At 37.3% G+C, this 23,498-nt stretch overlaps 1 protein-coding gene across 2 annotated transcripts in view; it reads right to left on the bottom strand.

Annotated features, from left to right (window-relative positions):
* The window catches only part of PAXBP1 (PAX3 and PAX7 binding protein 1), a 29,887-nt gene that overhangs the window by 4,933 nt on the left and 1,456 nt on the right, over nucleotides 1-23,498 (bottom strand). Inside the window, exons 2-15 of one of the 2 annotated variants that reach the window (XM_072845492.1) lie at nucleotides 22,485-22,613; nucleotides 20,682-20,858; nucleotides 19,117-19,338; nucleotides 18,393-18,496; nucleotides 17,278-17,498; nucleotides 16,126-16,315; nucleotides 10,610-10,733; nucleotides 8,174-8,273; nucleotides 7,607-7,722; nucleotides 5,168-5,367; nucleotides 2,477-2,621; nucleotides 2,197-2,318; nucleotides 1,364-1,440; nucleotides 1,034-1,100 (exon numbers count right to left, since the gene is read on the bottom strand). In XM_072845492.1, coding sequence (XP_072701593.1) covers nucleotides 1,034-1,100; nucleotides 1,364-1,440; nucleotides 2,197-2,318; nucleotides 2,477-2,621; nucleotides 5,168-5,367; nucleotides 7,607-7,722; nucleotides 8,174-8,273; nucleotides 10,610-10,733; nucleotides 16,126-16,315; nucleotides 17,278-17,498; nucleotides 18,393-18,496; nucleotides 19,117-19,338; nucleotides 20,682-20,858; nucleotides 22,485-22,613 — 1,994 coding nt within the window. The remainder of the gene's footprint in view (nucleotides 1-1,033; nucleotides 1,101-1,363; nucleotides 1,441-2,196; nucleotides 2,319-2,476; nucleotides 2,622-5,167; nucleotides 5,368-7,606; nucleotides 7,723-8,173; nucleotides 8,274-10,609; nucleotides 10,734-16,125; nucleotides 16,316-17,277; nucleotides 17,499-18,392; nucleotides 18,497-19,116; nucleotides 19,339-20,681; nucleotides 20,859-22,484; nucleotides 22,614-23,498) is intronic. The other variant, XM_072845501.1, reaches the window with a different exon arrangement.

The following is a 23,498-nucleotide window of genomic DNA, read 5'->3' on the forward strand; positions in this document are numbered from 1 at the left end:
GTAAACGAGTCCTTGCCTCCCAGCTTCTATTTCTGCTTATTTGTGATGCTATAACTGACTTGGTAGCGCAAGAGAGCTGTATTTTTAATGCTTCCCTAAAATAAAACAGTGGTAACAGCATGCATACTTCTAAACTGCCCAGGCTCCAACAGATATTGCCAGAAGCAGGCAATTTCACTCTTAAAAGAGACACAGTCCCTAAATAAGCTATCTGTTTCACTTTTAACAACAGTATTTTAATAAATGAGCTTTGTGCAATTTTTGCTCTAGACAGCATTTAAGAAGTTGACTTTCATTTCAAAGTGAAAGAATTCAGTGCCAAATATTTTAAGTAAATGAAGTGATTGCAAACCTAATCAGAATACAGTCTCCCTCACTCCTGCAATTTAAATAGTAAATTCCAGATAAGAGTTCTGTTTATGCGATCATGGAGATCAACAGTTCAATCAACATGGGTCTCATACTTTCCTGTTTAGTTGGGAGTTAATTTTCAACACCGCCTTTTATTGGAAATAAACTACAACAGTCATAGCTTCTTACAGACCTTTGCAAACTCTATATTGCACATTCCACACACAGAGACTTTCTTTCACACTCTTTATCATTTCAATTAAACTAAGATTACAAATGCTCTTATACTTTAAAAATAGCAGTAAGCTTTCCAAAAGGGGCCAAGTTAGTTTCATGAAGATTCTCACACTATATATATATAAAAAATACAAACCAAGGTCTCTCATTCCCACATAAGTGAAATAAAACCAGCATATTTTATTCTGACAAGCACAATGACATTAAAAAAACTGGGTTGAGTATGCTAAGTAAACCCACAACGTACAAGTTAAAATGATGGTGCTTTCACTTGGCAATCTTTCGAAGAGGGCACAGTGCATTATCAAAGACTAAGAATCCTAATTTAGAGTTCTTTCAAGTAAAGTTAAAGCAATTTCCATCTACCATTTTCCACAAATTTGAAGAGGATTTTATTGCTACACTGTCTAGACCAAAGATTTACCAGATGTATTTACTGACTTACCTTAACAGAGGACCAAAACTGACGTTGGAAAAACAAATATGGACCAGAGTTCTTGTTTTCTAAGATGCTGGAAAGTAAGAGATTTCTTTAATGAGCAACCAAGACCACCTCTGTCTGGAGTTTGCTGGCTTCCTCCTTCCCACACACAGTTCATTTCTATAAATATTCCCTTTCATCCTGCTTGTCTTTGCTAAATCCTCACAGCATGATAACGGAAGATCTCCTGTATCCAGCCAGTGAACCATACTGGGAAAAAACCCCTGTTAGCTACATACAGAAGACACCGACTTGCTAATAAAGATCTAACACCACAGTTGAAAGCAAACTTACTTTTTTGGATATAAGGGCATGAATACATCATCATCTAGTGTTCTCCTCATTCTTAGCAACAATGCCTTTAAAAGCATCTGAAACAGATAAATTTTTTTTAAAAGTGTCCAAAGCACTGCTTAGTAGTTAACCACTCAGAAATTTATTTTCAAAGCAACAAAGAACATTTGTGACCCTAACAGTAAAAGGCATACATACTTAAGCACACATTAAATAAAGTCTCAGAGAAGCCTATAATAATTAACAGAGCAGAAATTTGACGCTTTCAATAAAAACTGAAGGCAATGGAATTACTTTATGGTTAAGCTTGGCTACACAATTAGCTTCTGTGAAGTCAGGGCTTTTGTAATTTTTAATCTTCTGCTAACTTCCCCATACATGCGCACTTTGGCCTATCTCCCATTATTCCAAAGGCAATGCATACATTGCATTAGCTACGCCACCTGAACTCATGACATTGGTTCTTGTATTCATAGAAGATAAGTAAAACAATCAAATTTCAAGGCAATACATTTGAAAAGGTTACAAAAATCTAAAAAGAAAAGCCTGACTATTTGTAGCTGACCCTTAAAGCAAAACTGCAGACCAGTAAGTCTTAGTACATTTGATATCTCTTTTTATCTCTAGCATCTATTTTGGGGAGACTTCACTGAGTTCCTCCTCCTAATTTATCACTGTACTTGACTCTCCCATAACTAGACTGCAGAGCATCAAATAATTGCAAAATTCTTTTTCTTGCTCCTCACTAAGCATGCTGTGTTCTCCAATATCATGTATTAAAAATATTTCAAATTCCTTAACTTATGCAAGTTATTTAAGAAAAAACAACTTACTTGTGTATTTTTGTTTTCTGCATTCACCACTGAAGGATATCCATCTACTAGTTTCTGTACAATTGCTACCATTCTAGATGTTTGTGTTGTAGAAAAAGGATCCCATATATTTTCAGAAATCACTGTAAGAGATTAAAGAATTACTCCATTTTGCAAATACTCAAATACAGGTACTCAGACAGTGAGGCAATAATTTACAAAACAGTAAAATCTGAAAGCACAAACAAGCATCAGCTTCCACACACCCCCTTTTCCCCCCATTTTCTTGCTAAGACTATACCTGTTAATTTAGGAAGAACAACTCTCTCTACAATGGTAGGCAATAGTGAAATATCAGCATCATCTTTCACTTGCTCCTGTTCTTCACAGCCATAAAACAGCAATGATTCAAACCACAACATAGTCTCAAAATCTCGACACTTGCCCTAATAAAAAAAGAATTGAGGTTAGATTCCTCAACAGAGATTTGAAGTGAACACATAAAAAAAAAAAAAAAAGTAGTATTACATAGGCAAGTACGATAAACTCACAAGCTAGAACAAAACTACTTTAAAACAGTCTACCAAGTGTGCTAAGCAGTCAGGGTAAGCAGCAATTGAGCACAATGACAACTCAAGAATCTATTCCTTTTTGTCTACGTGTCAGGTACTCATCTGCACTGGAAATAATAATTTAAAAAGAAAGATATAGGGCCTCCAGACCAAACAGTCTCTTAATCTGGTACAAGGATGGGCAAATTACTTCACCTGCTTTGGCTCCCCTACTTCTGAAGCAGTGATACTACTTCCCTCAGAAACATAGGCAAGCCTGATTCCTGAGAAGTGAACAAAATGTTCTGCCTCTTTGCCTGGGCACTACTACTCATGCCATCTGCCCTGGTTTTGGCTGGGATAGAGTTAATTTTCTTTCTAGTAGCTGGTATAGTGCTGTGTTTTGGATGTAGTATGAGGATAATGTTGATAACACACTGATGTTTGAGTTGTTGCTAAGTAATGTTTACACTGGTCAAGGACTTTTCAGCTTCCCATGCTCTGCCAAGTGCACAAGAAACTGGGAGGGGGCACGGCCAAGATAGTTGATCCAAACTGGCCAAAGGGCTATTCCATACCATATGACATCATGCTCAGTATAGAAACTGGGGGGAGTTGGCCAGTGGGCAGTGATTGCTGCTCGGGGACTGACTGGGCATCAGTCAGTGGGTGGTGAGTAGTTGCATCACTATTTTTTTTCCCTTGGGTTTTGTTTCTCTCTCTTTGTTTTCCTTTTCATTACAATTTATTATTATTATTATATTTTAATTGTTAAACTGTTCTTATCTCAACCCACAAGTTTTTTTTACTTTGGCTCTGCAGATTCTCTCCTCCATCCCACCAAGGGCGGAGGGTGAGGGAGCTTGGTTGCCAACTGAGGCTAAACCATGACACGATCACAGGTCAGACTAATGTATATGGACACCCCAACCCAACCAAAACCTGAGAGATGATGGAGAGCATGGCCATTTTTCCATAAATCAGACAAATGAACCAATTCACTCTACAACCACACAATCACTAGATCTAATGAAAGTGAAGATGGTGGAAGTAAGACTGCTTTTTTTGGCAGCTGTTACCCTACAGATTTTAACTTCTAATGACACCTGAGCCAAATAAAAGCCCACAGATTAGGGTAAAAGTGGTAAGTATAGTTCATTTGTGCTGCATTACAAAATTATGCTTTCTGGATTAAACCCCTCCTTTTATGAATGCCTTGTAATTTTTCTAACTTAACAAAAAGCTTAACAGGACCAGTAACACAGACTAGCAAAACCGATTAGATTTGAGAATTCTGTACAATGTCTCCAACTAACTTGGGCTTTGTTTTGCCAGCCTGGGAACTCACACAGAAATAGTATGGGGGAAGGGAGAATGTACAAGAACAGTTTTAAATTTAATGAAGACACCTTTCACAGATTTTCCCTTATTTATTCAAATTAAATACTCTGAATGCTCTCTGAAGAAGACTCATGCTTCCCTTCTGCAATCAGAGCAGAGGTGACAGAAGATCCCCTTCTACAAATATTCTCTTAGTAGTTAAAAAAAAAAAACACTTCTGAAAAAAGGAGAGATTCAGTCATTTGAGAGATAGGCTGACACATCTGCAGACGGTGCTCCAGATGAGCTAAGTTTTGAAAGGGAAGAAGACAATCTGCCTTATTAGCCTAGTTTCCTAAAAAAAAACCCCAAAAAACCAAAACCCAAAACCAAGCTTATGCAATTGCGCTTACTCGGTGCCTTGACCCACTCCCACTCCCCAGTAAAAGCCAACATGGCAGAAAAAAGTAAGTTCCTACCAGTACCGTGAAAATAAGCACCTGACTGCAGCAGAAATACCATACAAGAGCCTTCACTGGTAGGAAGAACAAAGCGGGAGTCAAAACTCTGAACTCTTTGTCCTGATGGCTACTCATGTCAGCACACATATGCAGGCTGGACAATGAACATGTGCCAGGGATACTGAGCTGCAACAATGCTGTCCTGCTTTCCCATGTTCCCTACCTAATAACTGGGCAATGAGTACTATAAGGAAGACCTGGAAATTGCCAGCCAGAGTTCTACAGAGTATGAAGGTGTAGGTGAGAGAAAGATGTATAATGTAGAGACATAGGTTGTAAGTCAACATAAAAACAGGCTTCTTAGTTCTGCTTCTGAAGAAACAAAATCTCTAGAATCACAATTTTCTCTTAAGTATTTTAAATCCTAAATGTATTCTTTAAGAAGCTGTTTGGCTTTTTGATCTACACCACTCACTGAGAAGGTACTGGCATGTGCTGGCAAAAGCTTCACCCCAAGAGAGGTGCCCATTTTAAACTTCATGCCTAGAACAAGCATTTATGAGAAGCACGTATCAAAGGTGCAATTTACTTCGCTCTGCAGAAGTGTGAAAGAACCACTATATAGAAGCTTACATAGAAGTTGCTTGCAGAGGACCTTACCTCCAAAGGAGTCCAGATAAGCAGCTGAAGTCTGATTAAAGGGTTAAACAGCTTTGGTAAACAGAGGCCAATATAAGCATCCTTATAAGAAGCAAAGTACTTTGAGCGCCAAGCTTCAAACTGTGACTTAATACAATCAATTGAGTAAAAGCTTTCTAAAACGTCTTCGAAAACTTTGCTGGATTCTTTCAATATACGATCTGGTGGGGGAGAGAAAGAGTAGTAAGTTAATCACCTATTCCCTGTAATACCTCTTTCAAGATGGACTCTTTGATGCTCACTGGCATAAGCTAACTCCTATAAACAAACCAAGAACCCCTCACCTTTAAAAGTTCTGTTACTTCTGCCTCAAATATACAAAGCAATGAAAACATGAGCACGAGTACTCTCCGATATAGTTTTATCACAGGTCTTGCTTTAAACATTTCATACAATGATTCAGACATTGGACTGGTGATGTATTGGGCTGTATTCAGTGTGGATCTAACTTCAAAGCTGGCCTTCCTCTGCATGGGAGTTTGGAACAGCTGATCTCCAGGTCCCTTCCAACCCAAATTATTCTACAACTTTGCTCATCCAAGTGCAAGTACAGCAGGGCACCTCAGATAAGCCAACTGAATCGGCACTTCAGACAGAGTGGGTCCTGGCAGACGCCATGCTAAACTGCTGAACCTAACATGGCTGTTAGCACTGGGCAACCATTACAGTCCCACAGCACCTTCCTTACTTTTTTTTGTATTTACAAGACCAGTATTCTATGCAGTCCAAAACTTTTTCTCTGTATATTATTTTCCCTTCTTTTCTACTTCCCAGGGTTAGTTTCATTTTAATTAGTCATTTTTGCTGCGGCCACAGTTTTAAATGTTCAGTTACAGCAGTAACCTGTACACAACTAACATAACTAGTACACACAACAGGTAGAGAGAGAGCCAAGGGAGCATGAGATTATGTCATATAAACACACTTTTCACACTGGGATCAGGAAGAGATGCTACAAATAAAGCTAGCAGGTCCAAAGTGCATTCCTCTGTTCCGAATAGCTCACTGCTGATTCTGGACTAACATGAGAGCTACAAATGATTAAAAAAAAGCTTTAGAAATACTATGCTTACTCAGAAACTGATGAAACTGCTACAAAAGGCTTTTGTACACATAAAAGTGCCAAATTACAAAGAGCAATTCAGCCACACTGAATTTTTAATCTAGATCATTTAACTTAGCAAAGTTAATTATAGCACCTAACTACCCTGAACAGTTGCTTTGTTTATCAAAGAGCTCTCCCTGCATCCACAATTTTGGTAAATCAGCCAGCAACTAAAGGTGTGGAAACTGCACTTGTGAAGGATCCAATTGCTAGACAGTTCATCTAATTGCCTTTTTAATCTGTTCATACTTTGGGTCTCCACAACCACCTACAGCAATGACTTTGGCATTTTTATTACACTCTCTGTGGGAAGTGACTTGTTTACTTTAAACCTATCCTGTCACTTCATTTCATGCCCCCTAGCTCTCACACTGTGAAAAGTCAACATCGTTCTCCTAGCTGAAGAGTCCAAAACTGTTTAATACCTCCTCACATAACACATAAGCAATTCTATATATGTGATCCTTGCTGCTCCCCTTCTCCCCATTTCTCCTAATCTGATTAAATTCTCTTTAATCAGAGAGAATGATAATTATACTCAGGTTCAAAATGAGAAGGTAACAGGATTACTACAGTGATGTTCTACTTTCTTCGCTACTGGTTTCACAGTAACCACTGGAACTGCTTGCCTTTTAACTGCTGCTGTAAAAGATGACTGTTCCATCAAACTATCCATACTTCCCCAAATCTCAGGTTTCTTGCAGTTCTCCCAGTGCTTTAGAGGCATTAGCTTAACTTACAACCCTACTTATTGCATAATTAGGGTTATGCATAATCACATAATAACGGTTACTTTGAGAAAACCATCATAAAACTGCAGATTAATTTCAAATCAAGCCAGTACCACAAGATCTTTCTGCAATGTTTGCATTCAACATTGTTTTTTTGTCATTGCATTTCTACATGCTTATGCAAAACTCCAGAAAATACTTCCTATCAAGCAAAAAAAGGTTTCTAAAGCACTGAGGTTTTCAGAATTAGCCATGTTACAAATTAGAAGGAAGACTTAGTATCTACTGAAGGTACAAAAGCTTACTACTTGCCAGCAAAAGAATGTTTGGATTAAATAAAAAGAATCTCACTAAGGATGGGGTATTTAGTTAGCTGCAAGCTGCACAACAGGTTGGTGAAAGAGACTGTTTTGGTCACACTGATGATCCAGCAAGGAACAGTTCCTAAACTTTCTTCAAAATATGGTGAAATACACAGACAGGGCTGCATTTGGATCAATTTTTTTTTTTCTTCGACCAAATTTTCTGTATATTGTTACATAAAGCTTTGGTAGCTTTTCTAACCTCGCTCCATGTTGAAGTTTGTGATATCCGTTGAAGTTTCCTCATCATCGCTGGAAAGGCCTTCAAGGTGATCTGCCATCTTCCCAGTTTGCTCTCTTGCTTGTCTACGACGAGCTCTGAAAAGGATCAGCAGTATAAACCAGCTATTGCTTCTCCCAGCCATGCAATGAACAGACTTGCCTAAGCTTGTCCTAACTTTTAATGCAACGAAATCCAGGTTGAAAAAAACCTTTCACTATGTCACCACCTCAAACATTCCACTATGTTGCTGCCTCAAACAATGGAAGGAGGAGAAACCAGGAGAGACCATATAGATATGGAATAGGTTTACTATGCTTTCTTTTAGTGATTTTAAATCAGTATCATGTAATGGTGCCTTGTTTTGTACACCTGCATGGTAAGTTGGGATATATAAGAATACCCCTGCCCAGCATACCAGCTTAAGTGTTTTCTTCCCTTTGCAGGAAAGGAGCAAACATTGCTACTTACATTAGTCTATCACACAGGACAATTGTACTCTGCAAGCAGGCAAAGACTCCTAGGAGACAAGAAATCTCAGCACTCTACCTTCTAGCCTCTCTTTCTGCAGTCCGACGCTTTACTTGTTCTTGATAGATCACTCTGTCTCGTCCAAAAGACTCAAGATTTGGAGCCATCAGTGCTTTATCTGTAAAATTATATTGATGAAAATTAAAATGCTTCTCTACGATTATATAAATGTGTTGTAGGCAGTTTCATAAGAGCCTTTTACCTACTTTAAACTAAGTGTAATTTGAAGTAGAAAGTCAAAGTTTTCAAAAAGATGCACCCAGAAGCCTGAATTCACAAACGTAGAGGTTAAAAGACGAACTAGTGAAGTTTGAAAAAATCTCCACTTAAATGTCAAATAGTTTTCACCATGCTTCACTCTTGTCCCTCTCACAACAATGCCCAACTATATATAAAGTCAACAGTTGTAATAGAAATTGCTTAAATTGAATGTTCCAAAATAAAAAGTGCTCCTTACATAAACACGTTCACCTTGTATCTTTTGAAAAGAAAATGAACAAAAAGAAAGGCAGAGAAGAGCGACCGGAGCAGGAACAGATGATATTTCAGAGTTCTAGTCATAGTGTTTTCTAAGTTTATATGCTTTAGATTGACTAAAGTTTAAAACACATCAACATCTACAGGAAAATAAATCATCTTCTCTCCTCTTCTTAAGCTGCAATTCATTATAGACGTTCCTGATTATAGAAAACAACATAGCTAACCAGTGAAGCTGATCAGCAACCAGCAGGCAGACCCAAGAGTGTTTCCAGTTCATCCTTTTCAGGTAAATTTTTAAAAGTGGAGTGAATGTTAGCCAGTGCTCAAGTCCACCCACTAAAATATAAACACCAAAATTTAAACAAAAGCCTACCCAAATTTCCGGAGTAAATTTACATGTTCCAACTAAATCTAGTTACAAATCTATCATTAAAAATACTAATGATGATCTAAGTCAGTATTCCAATTCTATATGAGAACTAAGAGCCTTAACATACAGATGAAGCCATCATTTGTCCAATTTTTAAAAATGTTATTTGAAGCTAAGCTACCTGTCTTTACGCAGACGTAAAGCAAAAGTTGGTAGACAAACTTAAATTCACATCTAGCCCTTTAGTGTTCTAACACAGTATGAAGAAAAGCAGATCGTCTATGTCCACAACCCACATCAAATCAAAGGCTGGCATCAGTTCCTAGTTTCTGTGATAATTTGAGAGACAGAACTGAACTATTTCTAGACACAGTGAAATTCATTCTCAAGACTCCCAGATACTAAATAAGATCTCTCTTTAAAACCCAGCTTTGACAATGACAAGTATTCCTACCCCATCATTAAATTCCAGTCTCAAATAATCCATTCTAAGCTTCTTTTAGGAAATATGTTTCTAATACATTAGGTTTCTAGTTCTCACAACAGCATTTTCATGGTAAAACTGCAAGGCCTACTTGTGATGCCTGGGGCTCCAAATAAATGCCTGGGGCTCCTAAAGGGAATATATATGCTAACTACTTCATAAAGGCATGACCAACTCTGATGCCCTAACGCTTTATCACCCTCAGTAAGTTCTATCTAATGGATAGAATTTGTTCTACCTAACAAAATTTCATCTCTGGACACACTGTGACAGACTAGGAAATGGCTTTTATTATAGGATTTTAGGTCAGCAATAGAACAAACAAGAAAGCCATTTTAAAAAATGGGAAGCTCTCCAAAGCAGAAAGACAACTACTATTAATATGATATTTTAACCGTCATTTAACATGCTGAATAAAACCTCCTCCAAGGAATGTATATTTCTATCCAAGTTAACATTTATAATTTTGTAGAGTTTTACATACTGAGGAGTAATCACCACAAGAAAACTCCTCAGTGAGAATCCCCCACCCACACGCTTACAGTAAGCACATATTTTAACTGGCTAATTTTAAGCTGTATTTCATACAGGGTCACTTTGTATTAGTTTGATTTTTAACAATAGCACCAGTCTCTTCCAGTTCTTTAGCTTTACCAGTTAAGTGTCTGAAATGAAATACTTATGCTGCCTACAAAATAGAGCATTAGATAGAAATCAACTCTAGCCCAGTGCTTCATGGCTTTGTACAGAGTTAACAGTAGATGCTACAGGAAATTTATAGATTCAAGGAGGTTAAAAAAAAAAAAGTCCTGACATAAGAGGAAAATTGGGAGTCACATGCTACCACTACTACCACTGCCACCATGCATACATTTTCAGTGCTAGGAAAGAGAAAATATAGTTAAGAGCAACAGAAAGGAGAGATGAAGTCAGAGTTAGAGTGCCTTTGAGTTTAAAACAAAACAGATTAGAGAAATTTTATCTAAAATTGCTTCTACCTATCTCAAGAGTAAGGATAAACTTTAAGACAGTCATACTTTAAACATTTACATTTAAATTAAGCCATACTAAGTAAACAAGGTTGTTTAATGAATAATAAAAACCTTCAAGATGGACTGACTTGAATGGCTTGAAAACTCCGAAGATTCATCTTTAATATCATCTTGTCGTCTTTGGACAAGGCGGGAAGCTCGCTGTTTGTACAGCTGGTGCATTGCGGATTCAAGTTCATTAATCAGAGGCACCTGTAAAAATACAACACACTACGTAATATCAAATTCTTCAGGTGCTTAGTTTCTGGGGTACCATACTATTCCGAAGCATAACGCTGTCACTGTACTTCTAGCAGCACAAACTGTTTCCTTTTGCCCATTTGTATCATTTGGACCAGTAAATATTTTAATGTGAAGCAAATGCATGCATTTAACAACGTTGACAGCTTTCAACCGCAGCAATAGCATTCTGAAAGTAACTTCTGTTGATTGAATGAATCTACATAGTAAGACAACCATTTTAGAGAATGTGAAATGTTATTTCAAGTACTCGTCTTCTCTACCAAGTGCATTACATATTATGTTACAGTGCTTACAATTCTCAGATCTCATTGTCTCCTCTCTATCTTTAAACAAGAATGTAGTAGTATTCTACACTTTAATGAGAAAATAACCTGACTGTATACAGTGAAAAAACAAAGCATGACTCTAACCTCCTGAAGCCAGCACGTACTGTTTTGCTATAACTCTTATTAGCATATGCTGAAATATTATTACTGAAATGCAATAAAACACTGCATAAGCATGTTATGCCAACAGGTAATTCAAATCAGTAAAATGTTACTCTAGCCTATCATTAAAATTAAAATTGTACAATTCGTGTGAGTTATGCATTAAGTATAACCTTTGAATGATACAGACTTAAGTCAGATCAGACCTGCCACTTTTTTTTTTCCTTTCTTTTTCTTTCTCCAAGTAGACTAAATTTCAGTAGCAACTATAACAAAAACAGATGATGTTTTAACAACTAGGAATTTCCTTACATTAAATAGCAGATCCACTGCTCACTTTTGCAAAAATTAATTTCCCGGGACAAGTGAAAATTAGATTATTATAAATATTCAACTGCAAAACAGAACTTTTCACAATCTCTTAATTTGGAAAGGCAAGTCCTTTTGGTATGAACACTTAAGCCATATCCTCCTTACCTCCAAGACATATGCTTACTCCACAGTCTTCCAGCCTTTTAGCTCAAATATTTCATTGCTGCCTACCATCCAAGATTAAGGGGTTTTTTTTTTTTCAAAACAAAAGATAAAATCAGAAATTGTTTCCTGATGTAATTTAGAATGTGACTCATCAGCTATTAAAAAACCTCCTCCAGTAAAATATAAGATTATGAGATTATAGCTACAGGGCCATTTCAGCTGTCTGAGAATGACACACACATCAGAGGAGATATTAAAAGGAAAGAAGTATTAGCTCTTTGTGGTATAAACTGGGCTACAGGGATTAAAATGAAAGGAACTCTGCACCAACTCAAAATACGTACAAATTCCTTTTGGAGAAAACATAGTAGAGAGAAATAGGAGAAGGGAATATCCCGGCACCGGAAGTGAATTTAAGACAATTTTGAAAACAGAAATAATAATTTTAAAAAATACTAGTTTTACTGCAGTTTACCATTGAAAATATAGCTTCTTTTCTTAAGTGCGTAAGGGAATTCTAAAATTGAAAAGTTAAGTGAAAATTTTTCAAAGCATCCCTAGAGGTTCTTTCTATAATTGCCTCAGGATTAAAAAAACCCAGCTATGTATTCAGATATATGAATCCACTCAAAATATTTCCCATTTAAAACACAAGAGAATTAGAAGCTGTTATTCTTCTATAATCAATACTGTGGTTGATGAGTGACTGACAATTTTCCTGACTACTATAAAGTTACAGCCCTCATTCATTGTGTTTTGTTTAGTCAATACCTTAAATTCAGTGTTTTGGGGTTTTTTTCCTTCACTTTCACTGTAAACAGTGCAAGAGAAAAAGTGGAAAGCTCTCTGAACATTTAGATGACAAGGATAATTTTAACCTACAGTCCCCCTCTCTGACACACACAGTGTGGTTTGATAATTTGCTTTTGCAGGTAAAGTAACAGTTCATCTAACTGTGCTGTCAAAGACACACTCGGAACAATTTAATCTTTCTGTATCCCTTGCATATTCCTACATTCAAAATGTAAACTCACCACTTTCTAGCCTTCTCAGAAAGCATAATTTTGACAGTAATTACTTGTGAAGGAAGTCATGCAAGCATCTTCCGCTCCACTGGTTTTATCATTTATGAGGGGGGAATCAGCAAGGATTTGACATTTCTATTGCTTGTTTCTAAAATTTGCATAATAGCTGCCTCATTATACTCTCCACTGCACCTTACCAATGAGCAAAGTGTTTCTAACATCCAGAATCTCTTCAAAACAAAATACAAACAAAATGGTTTTGCTTGGTTGGGGGTCACAAAGGGTTGAGCATGGTGAATAGGTGCAGAAGGGGGAAAGAAAATCTAGTTTATGATGGTGTTTTCTGTTCCCCAAAACTAAGTCAATAGACATACAAGAAAACTCTAGGGGAATGGACTCTTTTGGAGTGGACAAGTATATTGTGAATCCATTAGTGCTTCTTCGGCAGACCACCTTCTCATTCAGATCAGTGCCAATGGGAATTTGACTAATAACCATGACTAGTCCTAACAAAATAAAGAGAAAGCATCATATTTGAAAGGATAGGGAGGGACCTAGCTTTATACATATTTAGGATATGTGTTCATACATGTATGTGTATATATATGCACACATATATATACACAGACACAATATTGTTATTACACATATGGATACACATTTTATATGCTTATGTATATTATAATCATAACAATTACATACATTATATAAATACACACTTTTAAATATGAAATAGTCAGGGCCACAGGTTCTACAAAAAAGCTGAAGGTAATTTATCTCTACAGTCAAAAGACAGAAGAATTTACCATCCTGCTGCATTTCATTATTTCATTTAAATAAAAACTGATTTTATTACTTTATTTTGTCCCTTCCCCCTGCCTACTTTTTAGAAAATCTTGCAGTGTCCTGTGGGCTACTGTTTTTGAATTTGATAGTACTTTTGTCATGCTGAATTCCAAAACATTATGTGGCCAAAGAACTGAGGAATATATAGGACATCATAATAAATGAAATGCTCCTGTTAAACTGACCATGTCACCTCCTAATTTTGCAATTCATTGTACATACAGGTACTGCAGTACCCTCTAACTGAAAACAGCAAAACTCTGTGAATGCCCCTAAGAAGCATGAGATGATAAAAATCACATCTTGGACTGGCATGGCGGGTGGGGTATGGGGAGGGTGGGAAGGGGAAGGAAGGTGTCCAAGCGTAGAATCCTTAGAAGACCAACTACCAGGAAAGCAAAGGTAAATTGCAAGAAAGCAACTTTAACAAGCCTGTTTGTTAAATTATCAGCAGCTGATTTGCTATATAATGGCTGGAATTGATTTATTTACTAGTATAGCTAGATAGGTCAATAACCTTCCTACAAACTGAACTGAAACTGTTACGCTATTACTTAACAGTAAGTTTTCCTGGTTTATACAAAATCCAGGAGACTAAAAGGCTTGGTTTATACTCAGAATGGTGCATTCTAAAACAATTTGTTTAAAGAAAATATTTGAACAAGACAGCATGGGCTATCAAAGAGAACCTCCAGACATAGCTTACAGTTATCACAAAAGAAATTTAAAAAGGTCTTTAGAAAGGAAATGCTGAATAGAGACACAGCCATTTAACTTGTCTTCCAAAATACACATTTCTCTCAGAGAAAGAATATAAAAAGTTATCTCTAAGTAGGAATTTAGGCATCTGGGCAACCAGCACTGACAGAGCTGGAAAGTACCTTTACTACCCTTCAACAGCTAATGCCAATACAGACTCAGGAATACTGCTTCTTCAGTGAAAAGTATCTGTTGTAACTAATCAATTAGCTGGGTGAATTAACTGGTCCACACTTCCTGGGTTCGTTCACGACATAGCTATTCTTCAACTTACAGGATTGAAGATGGAACTCAACCAATACCACTCATGCTGGACAATTAACGTCTAACCCATTAGCAACCAGAATGCTTTTATATTCCTCTCCCACACCTAACAAGATAGGTAAGCAGTAGCTTCAACTACTCAAGTAATTCTGACAGCTAATGTATTAAGAAGATACTATACTGTTGTATTCAAGTCAGAAGACAATGAAGAAATTAGCTATGTACTTCCAACTGAATCTTACAGCTCCTCTGTGTGTTTATATATATATATTTATTTATATATATATACATATTCAGGAACTGCTGTTATATTTACAACAAAGTAAGTAATTAAAGCATAATGAATAACATAAGAAAGAAAGACTAAGTTTTCAAGTTAGACATTGTGCTGGTTTTGGCTGGGATAGTGTTAGTTTTCTTCATAGTCGCTAGTATGGGGCTATGTTTTGGATTTGTGCTGGAAACAGTGTTGATAATACAGGGATGTTTTAGTTACTGCTGAGCAGTGCTTACACAGGGTCAAGGCCTTTTCTGCTTCTCACCCCACCCCACTAGCGAGTAGGCTGCGGGTGCACGAGAAGCTGGGAGGGGACACAGCTGGGACAGCTGACCCCAACTGCCCAAAGGGCTATTCCATACCATGTGGCGTCATGCTCAGCATATAAAGCTGGGGGAAGAAGGAAGGAGGGGACGTTCGGAGTGATGGCATGTGTCTTCCCAAGTAACCATTAGGCATGATGGAGCCCTGCTTTCCTGGAGATGGCTGAACACCTGCCTGCCAATGGGAAGCAGTGACTGAACTCCTTGTTTTGCTTTGCTTGTGTGCGCAGCTTTTGCTTTCCCTATTAAACTGTCGTTATCTCAACCCACGAGTTTTCTCACTTTTACTCTTCCGACTCTCTCCCCCATCGCACGGGGGGGGCAGGGAGTGAGTGAGTGGCTGGGTGGTGCTTAGCTGCTGGCTGGGGTTAAACCACGACAGACATATACAAAAGTATCACACTACGTGAAAGAAGTATATTTTTAAGTTTGGGTGTCTTCAGACAGCTACGCTAGTTTTAAAACTTTTCTCCTTCAGACACTGGACCAAGTATGTGAAACTGCCTGGCAGAAGGAAGCTTATAACAACACACAAAATACAAGTGTTTGTTACTGTGTTCATAAAGCATTCCAGAAACTAGCAATGTTGTAATTCAGCCCTTATTTTTGTTAACTTGACATCCAACACAAGTAAAAAGCAGCATCTGAGTAAAGTTGAAATGCCAGAATATCTACCAAAATCCTAAAGACATACAATCTAAAGGTGTTTTTAGGCAATCTAAAGTCAGTGATCTCTTACACTGTGAAAGAGAGGTTTCTGATAATCAGCTTAGCATGATGAAGTTATCTTTTCAACCCTTGAATAACCAAACCTTTAGAAGAATATGTTCTCAGGGGACTTTTTTTGAAAACAGAGGAAGATGTGGTGTTTGGCATGTACTAAGACTCCCTACTTTTTTTTTTTTTTTTTTTGAAAAAAGATGAATGTTTTTGCATCCTTACCTTTTCACTGAAACACTCAAGCAAGTCTTGGACATACCCTCGCATTTCTTGCAAAAACTTATACTGTTCACCAATACCCCCAGAAGACCCTTCTAATCTTTCAATTGCCTTGGTAGAGTCCTCTCGGCTTTGCTGATGTTTCTCATATTGCTGCCGATTAGCTTTGTGCAATTCTTTCATAGAGTCCAACCTGAAGGGCAATGGATAAATAGCAAATTTACATCCAAAAGTCTGTATATTTCAGACCGTTGAGATATTAAACAGACAGTGCAAGTACCAAGTCTATATATGGGAAATACTGCAAAGACATATTCTCTAACTTTCATTTGTCACTTTCTCCCCTCTCTACGTAAACAGCAAGGCTAATGGTTTAAATTAATTTACTAGACTATGCTGAGTGCATTGCACTGCCCACTCCCACAAATTTTTACAGGAGGTGGTAGTGCTTAGAATAGTGCAAGGCTGGCCCTAAAGTAAAACCGGGATAAAAGGTTGGGGGGGGTGGGGTGGGGGGTGCTGGGGGGGGAGAACTATAGCTTATGCAAAGCAGACTTACTCCTCTACTAACTTGATTCACTGTCAAAGGCTGTAACACTAGAAGGGGCATACAAACCAATTCTGAAGACATGTAAAGTGCAAGTTGTTCATTACAAGTGATTTCTCACTGCAATTGGGCTGTTCGTTCAGTAGACCTTTTGCGTACCTGACAAGCAGATTACAGTGTTTAAACCAAAAAACCCCTGTATACACTAAAATTTAAATTCTTTATCTACTGAAGGGGAAAAATCTGATTCACAGTTTAAAAAAATGCAACTTGACAAGCTAAATGCCTCACTGGCCTTTCAATTCTTGACTATAAGACTGTGCAGTGTCCAGAAGATGCAACTCAGACCTGTCTTCAACAAGATCAATGGCCTCATATTTAAAGCTTCACTTCCAGAGAAGCAATCCAAGGAGATTTTCGAACAAAGTGTCAATGTCATCTTCACTTTGAGCTTTTTTTGTTTGCCTTTTTTTTTTTTTTTAATGGATGTGCCAGTCAGTACTCCTCCAGCGATGAAACTCTGTGTTTGCTCACCGAGACTAAAAGACGCCTGAGGAACAGAAAGCTAGGGGACAGGTCTTTAAGTCTAAAAAGATGGTCTGTCCTACCTGTCTTTAAGCTGTTTCTTTACCAAATCAATAGTAACAGGAGTCATCTCATTACTGGGAGTTTTGAAAGGAACTGTATTATCTGTTTTTTGAGACTTGGTTTCCGATGATCCATACGCAGCATAAGTGTATGGAATGCCATATGATGAACCATAAGACAGTGTCTGGTAAGTGTTCTGGTAGTACAGATTATTCACTTCAGCAGGCTGACTTGGCTGAACCTAATGGAAGAGGAAATGAAATTGTACTATATTAGACTTTAAAGGAAGGAGAAACTTATCTTCTCTCACATCTCAAATGTTATAAAGTGAAAAATGTAGGCAGGTACATTTACAAAATGTAATTATCAAGTGGATTTAAGTGTAGAACTTCCCAATACCTAAGGTGGAAGAAACAAATTCCCTCAGAAGCACCTTCTCAAATGGACAAACTCTTAGTATCATTATCATTCTAAATATTTATACTTATAACAAGTTATTAAATGACAATTTAAACCAGCCTATAACTCCTACAATAACCAAGTGTTTGGGACTATACTAAATTTTGCTAAGACTATTTAATAGAATGACATAGGTTCTTAAGAGTCAGTGTGTTTGGTTGTGATTTTGCAGAAATGTGTTTGGTTTTTTGTGGGTTTTTTTGGATTTTTTTTTTTTTTTAAAACCAAACTATCCTCTTCAACTGAGCGGCAACTTCACTATGAATGCACAGACAACATATGGTACAACCTGCTACAAATTCCAACTCTATGCTGCAACACAAGATACAGAAACAACAAAGAAACATACACAGTTTACACAGACGCTACAAACCCAATGATAAACAAGAACAGAGGTCTCTTGTAAGTGGCATTATTCTAGCTCTGTTTTAGGCTGCAAATAAATGCTGGTTAACAGCACCACAAACAACCAGTATCTACCCAGAACAGAGAGACTAATGAAACAGATACTACTGGATACTTAAAATCTGACCTCTCATTTCTGATATTCTTTAAAGAGAAGTTACACACTGAACTTCTCAGATGAAACAGCCTTCTGTAAACTACTCAAGTTTGTAATGGATTTAGCAAATATATGCACAAACAAACCAAAAAGAGTTCACAACTAAATACATGCCTGAGGTATGTTGATTCCTTTCCGTATCTGTTCTTGCTCCCATCTACTGAGTTCTTCATCTTGCTCCCCTGCCACCAGTGCTTCATCATCGCTTCCCTCAATACCTTAGTAAGAGTAAAACAGACAGGTAACAAAAAGGAGAAGATAATGTATTCATAGTAAGGGCCATGAGTTCAAAAACCTGAGAGATGACGCTTTGGTGGGAACATCTCAGTGCATCCTCCTTTCCTCTTCATGAGGAATTAAGGACGCTAGCCTGTGATTTACTATCACAGATGTTCCACTTAAAAAATCCAATGGGTAAACTTGCAATTAACTGCTGGTAAAACCCTCTAATGTTAAAATCCTATATATCTTACTAATTCTCCTTTTCCAAAAGGTTATTTTACCTGCTTGTCAGCAAGAAGAATGCTATACCAAAGAACTAATGTTTTTCTTTTCACAACTATATACTTCCTAAAAAACAAAGTAGAAGAACAATACTAATTGATCCTTAGTGTAACTTTCTACCAGATTCAGTAGAGTTGTGTGCTTCTAAGCACAGGAACATAGTTTGTGCTCAAAATTTTATATGCAGATTCCATCATGCAGTACTTTTCCTTAGAAATGGAATACAACTCCAGATTCACGCCTGTTTGAAAAACACATTGTTTAAAAATGTTGAACAGGAGCACTTGCAGCGAAAATAGAAAAAAAATCAGCTGTCCTTCTAAAAAGGTTTTACCTATTTCCTCAGCAATCTTTTGCCTTTGGGATTTTTCCTTCACTGTAAAAACTATCCTCCTCTTCTCGTCATCATCTTCATCATCACTGGCATCATTTTCATCTTCTCGAACAAGGCGGCCTTTACCTGGTTCACTGTCAACGGGGGTAAAGTCTCCAAGTTCACGAGCCATTTGACGCTTTTTCCTAGCGGCATGAATAAAAGCAGCATCTGGAATTTCTCCTAGAGATAGATGTTTGCACCGTTAAACAACCACTACAACAAAACAGGCATTATGCTTCTTATCACTCATCTCTGCCACCCTAACAAATCATCTATGCAAACAGAAAAAAATGTGAGAGGAAAGAAATCCATGCTCACAGAAACATTTGCAAGGAACTTATCAGCTGCAAATGCAAACTTTCTGACCAGAAACCCTTGAAGCTGGGACCTTTCCCAAAAAGTCTGTCTCTGTTTCCAGCAGCTCATGTGCCATAAAAGCAGGAGCCTGATGTTCCTACAGGAAATATTGCTAAAGAAGAGGAAGCCCTTTACAAGAGATGACTATCGCAAAGTGAGGAAGAAAACGAGGTTCTTGACTGTGTCACTTCCTGTCCTGATATTGCTCCCAACTCTTCCTATTTTGAGGGAACAAAAAATACTGGCCATTTCAACAGATGTTGACAGCCCAGAGATTAAGAGGACACCAAACTGGACGAAGCTAATATGGGAAGACTGTACAATCGAGGGGAAACAAGAAAAGCAGACCTAATTAAAAAACCTAAAATCCCTAGCACAAAATGAATGCAACTTACCTAAGTCATATACAGAATGGTCCCACAAAATCAATTTTTTGAAACATGAACGATTTTTACCACTACTTTGGTTAGGCATGCACGAAGGGTTAAATTTCAGATTCTCTTTATACTTGATATGAGATACTCTATTCAAGCCTGCAATATCTTTAGAGATGCAATAACATACGTATTGCCCCCACTTTGCAATTACACCTAAAAGGAAAAATGATTTGGGAGTCAACTTGGAAATTCTTTTTCCCTTGAAATATGGCCACGTCTGTGGACCCAGGACATTCATCTTCTATTTGGGAAGCAGGCTACTATGAGTTAGCTAACAATTCGTAAACTGGTTTCAAAGATACTTTCTCAGACTGATTTATTTGGCCTCAGGGCCTGACTAGAACCTCATTAGACAAAATGAGATAGGAAAACACTTGAGATACCTTGCAGACCTGTAACTGAGATGCTTGAACGAAAGACAGAATTTTAATTGAAAGCAGTTAAAATTCATGTTAAGTCACCTATTCCAAATCTAGATTTTCTTACAGTTTGTCATCACTTTGAGAGACAAATTCCTGCTTTTGACATCAAGATGAAGCATTCTATAGTAAAACATTTTCTCTCATAAGGGTTGTAAAATTGAACAGCTTTGGAAAACAGCAGTTTCCTGAATTCTCAAATGGTGGATATATTGCTGGAAAATATTTCCTAATCTCCCAAATACATTAGCCTGCTGTAAACGCTGGCTAAAGCATTTGTTAACATATCAGACATATTACAATAACCAACCTGGGCGGAGAACATTCAGTGATGACAGAGCACTTGAAAAAGCCCCACCAGCTTTTGGTTTTTCTTCTTCCTTCTCACTTTCAACTTCCATTTCTTCTTCACCATGCTCACTGTTTGTAGTCCCATCTTCTTGACCTATATCCTTAATCTGTCCTGTCTTTTCTAGTGGTGGTTCGGCTGGTAAGAGAACAAAGCCCATATTTTACTCTTTTTATAAAGATCACTCAGAAGTACATTTTAAGGTCTAACAACCAAAAGTAAAAAACAAATGAAAATGTTAAATGATAATTCTATTGTTTGAGATCTAGTAAAATACACCTTCTTAACTGTGATTAAGTCACTGACATCCTCTCAAAACAAAATTTGGCAAAGCAGACACCCCAACAACCACTAAACATTCTACATATTGCCAAGTATTAAAAAAGTGAGAGAACTCAATAATTAAGATCATATGTGCAACCTTCACACAGCCTCTTATGTATGTAATCAGAAAGCATTGCCCGTGTTACACCAAATCTTTCCACAAGAACAGACTCATTGCAAAAGAACTCTTCAATTTTCCTCTTAGGCTGGGTGCAACATTACCCTATATTAGGTGGGTAATAGATACAGGCAGCAGGTATGAATATTATGTAAAAAAATGCATTTTAAATCCACCTATCCCAGCTGCACATAACTGAGTTTTTACACTTTAGCATTTTAGAGAATCCAGACTACTGACTCAGTAGCAGCCATGAGGTCTTTGCACTATAACCAAACCAACTACAGAGACCGCAAAGCAGACAAACAGAAAATAAGCACACACTAGCCATGTGCAAAATGCAGTTTTTAAGGATCTTTGTGACAGAAGCAAGAATTAAGATCCAGGTTTCCACAGACCACCTGGAACATTAGCCACAGAAATGATCATTTCTGGTTTTGCTCATGCCCCATACCACTGCATAGGCAACTTAAAGATTCTAATAAGAAAGAATTTGTGGGTTTAAATGCAGACAAAGCCTTTTAAAAATCTTTAAGATTTCTTTCCCTTCATTAAAGGACCATGCTTAACTCTCATATGCTTCAGCTACACCATTGCAATCTTTAGATCATAAGCCTCTCAGCTTGTGCTCATAGCATTGTAGGTTATTACTCTACACAAAAACCTAACTGGAAAAGGAATCACTACGCTTCACCAATGAGCTTCCCAAAAACCAATAGCAGAAGTACAATGAAATTGAAATCCCAGGCTCTATTCTAAGCTCTGGAGGACTGTTCGTTGTCAAAAGATCCTTCTGCTCCAACACTTTCCTCCTGTCATCTTAATCATCATGTCTACTCTAAGGTCTAAGTCCCGAAACAGGCAGCTGTTAAATAATCTACTTAATAACAAAGAACACCACTCTGCTCACCCTAAAATCTTCCTTTTCGAGCAGATGTGTTACAAGGACACATCCTGTCAGATAAGCACCAGACACAGTTCTAAACGAATTAAATTCCTTCCTAAGTCAATAGGAAGAAAATAATCTGACATAAACAGAGCTGAAATACAGAAACTACTGAGGTCTACTGACAACCATATATGTAGCCGAGAAGTTTCATCCTTCTACATTCATTTCCACATGAGAGAGACTCAAAGAACTCTCTACCAGCTTCAGAACAGCATTTGTAGTGTTCAAATGACCACATTTAATGCATGCTTTACTTCAGTTCTAAATGCTAAATCCTCTAAAAGGACTAACAATTCATCCTGAAAACAAGTAATTTGTATTTACAATACTTAATCTTCTCCATTACAAAAGTTACTGTTAGTTTTGCAGTTACCATCTGTTGGAGAATTGACCTCTGTTCTAACTTTTGATTTTTCAAGATCTTCTTTGTATTCTTTCTTCAATTGTTTCACAATCTTTTTGCTGTAACTTGATTTCTTCACTTTAAAAACTTCTTCAGTTTCTTTAAAAGAGAAGTTGGAAAACATTACATTAGACCTGCCAAGAAGTATACTTACCTATTAAATCTCTTAATTTTGTACTTAGAACTTAATAAATGCCACTAACAACATAACTTAATGTGACTTTACATTTGCACTGTTTCAACAAAACCAGTCCCATATCCTTTCATGTGGACTCATGTCTACCTCATCTTTTTGCAGTCATTTTCATCCCGCTCACAGCACGGTCACAGAAAAGCAAGGCAGAAGTTACACAAAAGTGTACACACATGGCCTCCCTTTATCTGACCACAGTAATCTTTTTTTTAAAAAACAAACAAAAAACAGCCGATTCTTCACTGTGGCCATGAATTTGGAAGAAAAGGACGTGAAGCTCCAACATTTTCAGTCAACAGTCTTTTCACAGCCACACATATACACAACTAATGAGTAAGGGAATGGCTGGTTTTGGTTGTACTATCTGTTCAAATGCCTGCAGCACTACAACCTACCAAAGGGTATACAATAAGTTAAAGAACTAAATAGGACAGAAAAAAAAATAATCAAAGTTTGATGTAAGAAATCCACAACTGTTTGGGGTTTTTTTTAAGTCTATAGTGTAATTCCATGTTTCTAGTATTTCTGTCAAGATTTCAAATCACTAGTCTTAAAATCCAAGTTCCAGTAATTACAAGAGCATTCCTTCTAAGAAAATTCAAAAGGCATACTAACTCTCCTGCTGACAAAAGGTATCACAAAAAAAAAGCTCCTCATTTTATTCACCATGAACTTCTGGGATGCAACAAACTCTGGAGTGGTTTTGGATCGGTTTTTTATCATTTTAAATACGTAATAACTATTATCCATAATCAGATTATCTGAGCGTGAATGGACCAATTCATGAGTGC

The sequence above is a fragment of the Ciconia boyciana genome, chromosome 1 (genome assembly GCF_034638445.1).
Source record: "Ciconia boyciana chromosome 1, ASM3463844v1, whole genome shotgun sequence".
Taxonomy (NCBI): Eukaryota; Metazoa; Chordata; class Aves; order Ciconiiformes; family Ciconiidae; genus Ciconia; species Ciconia boyciana.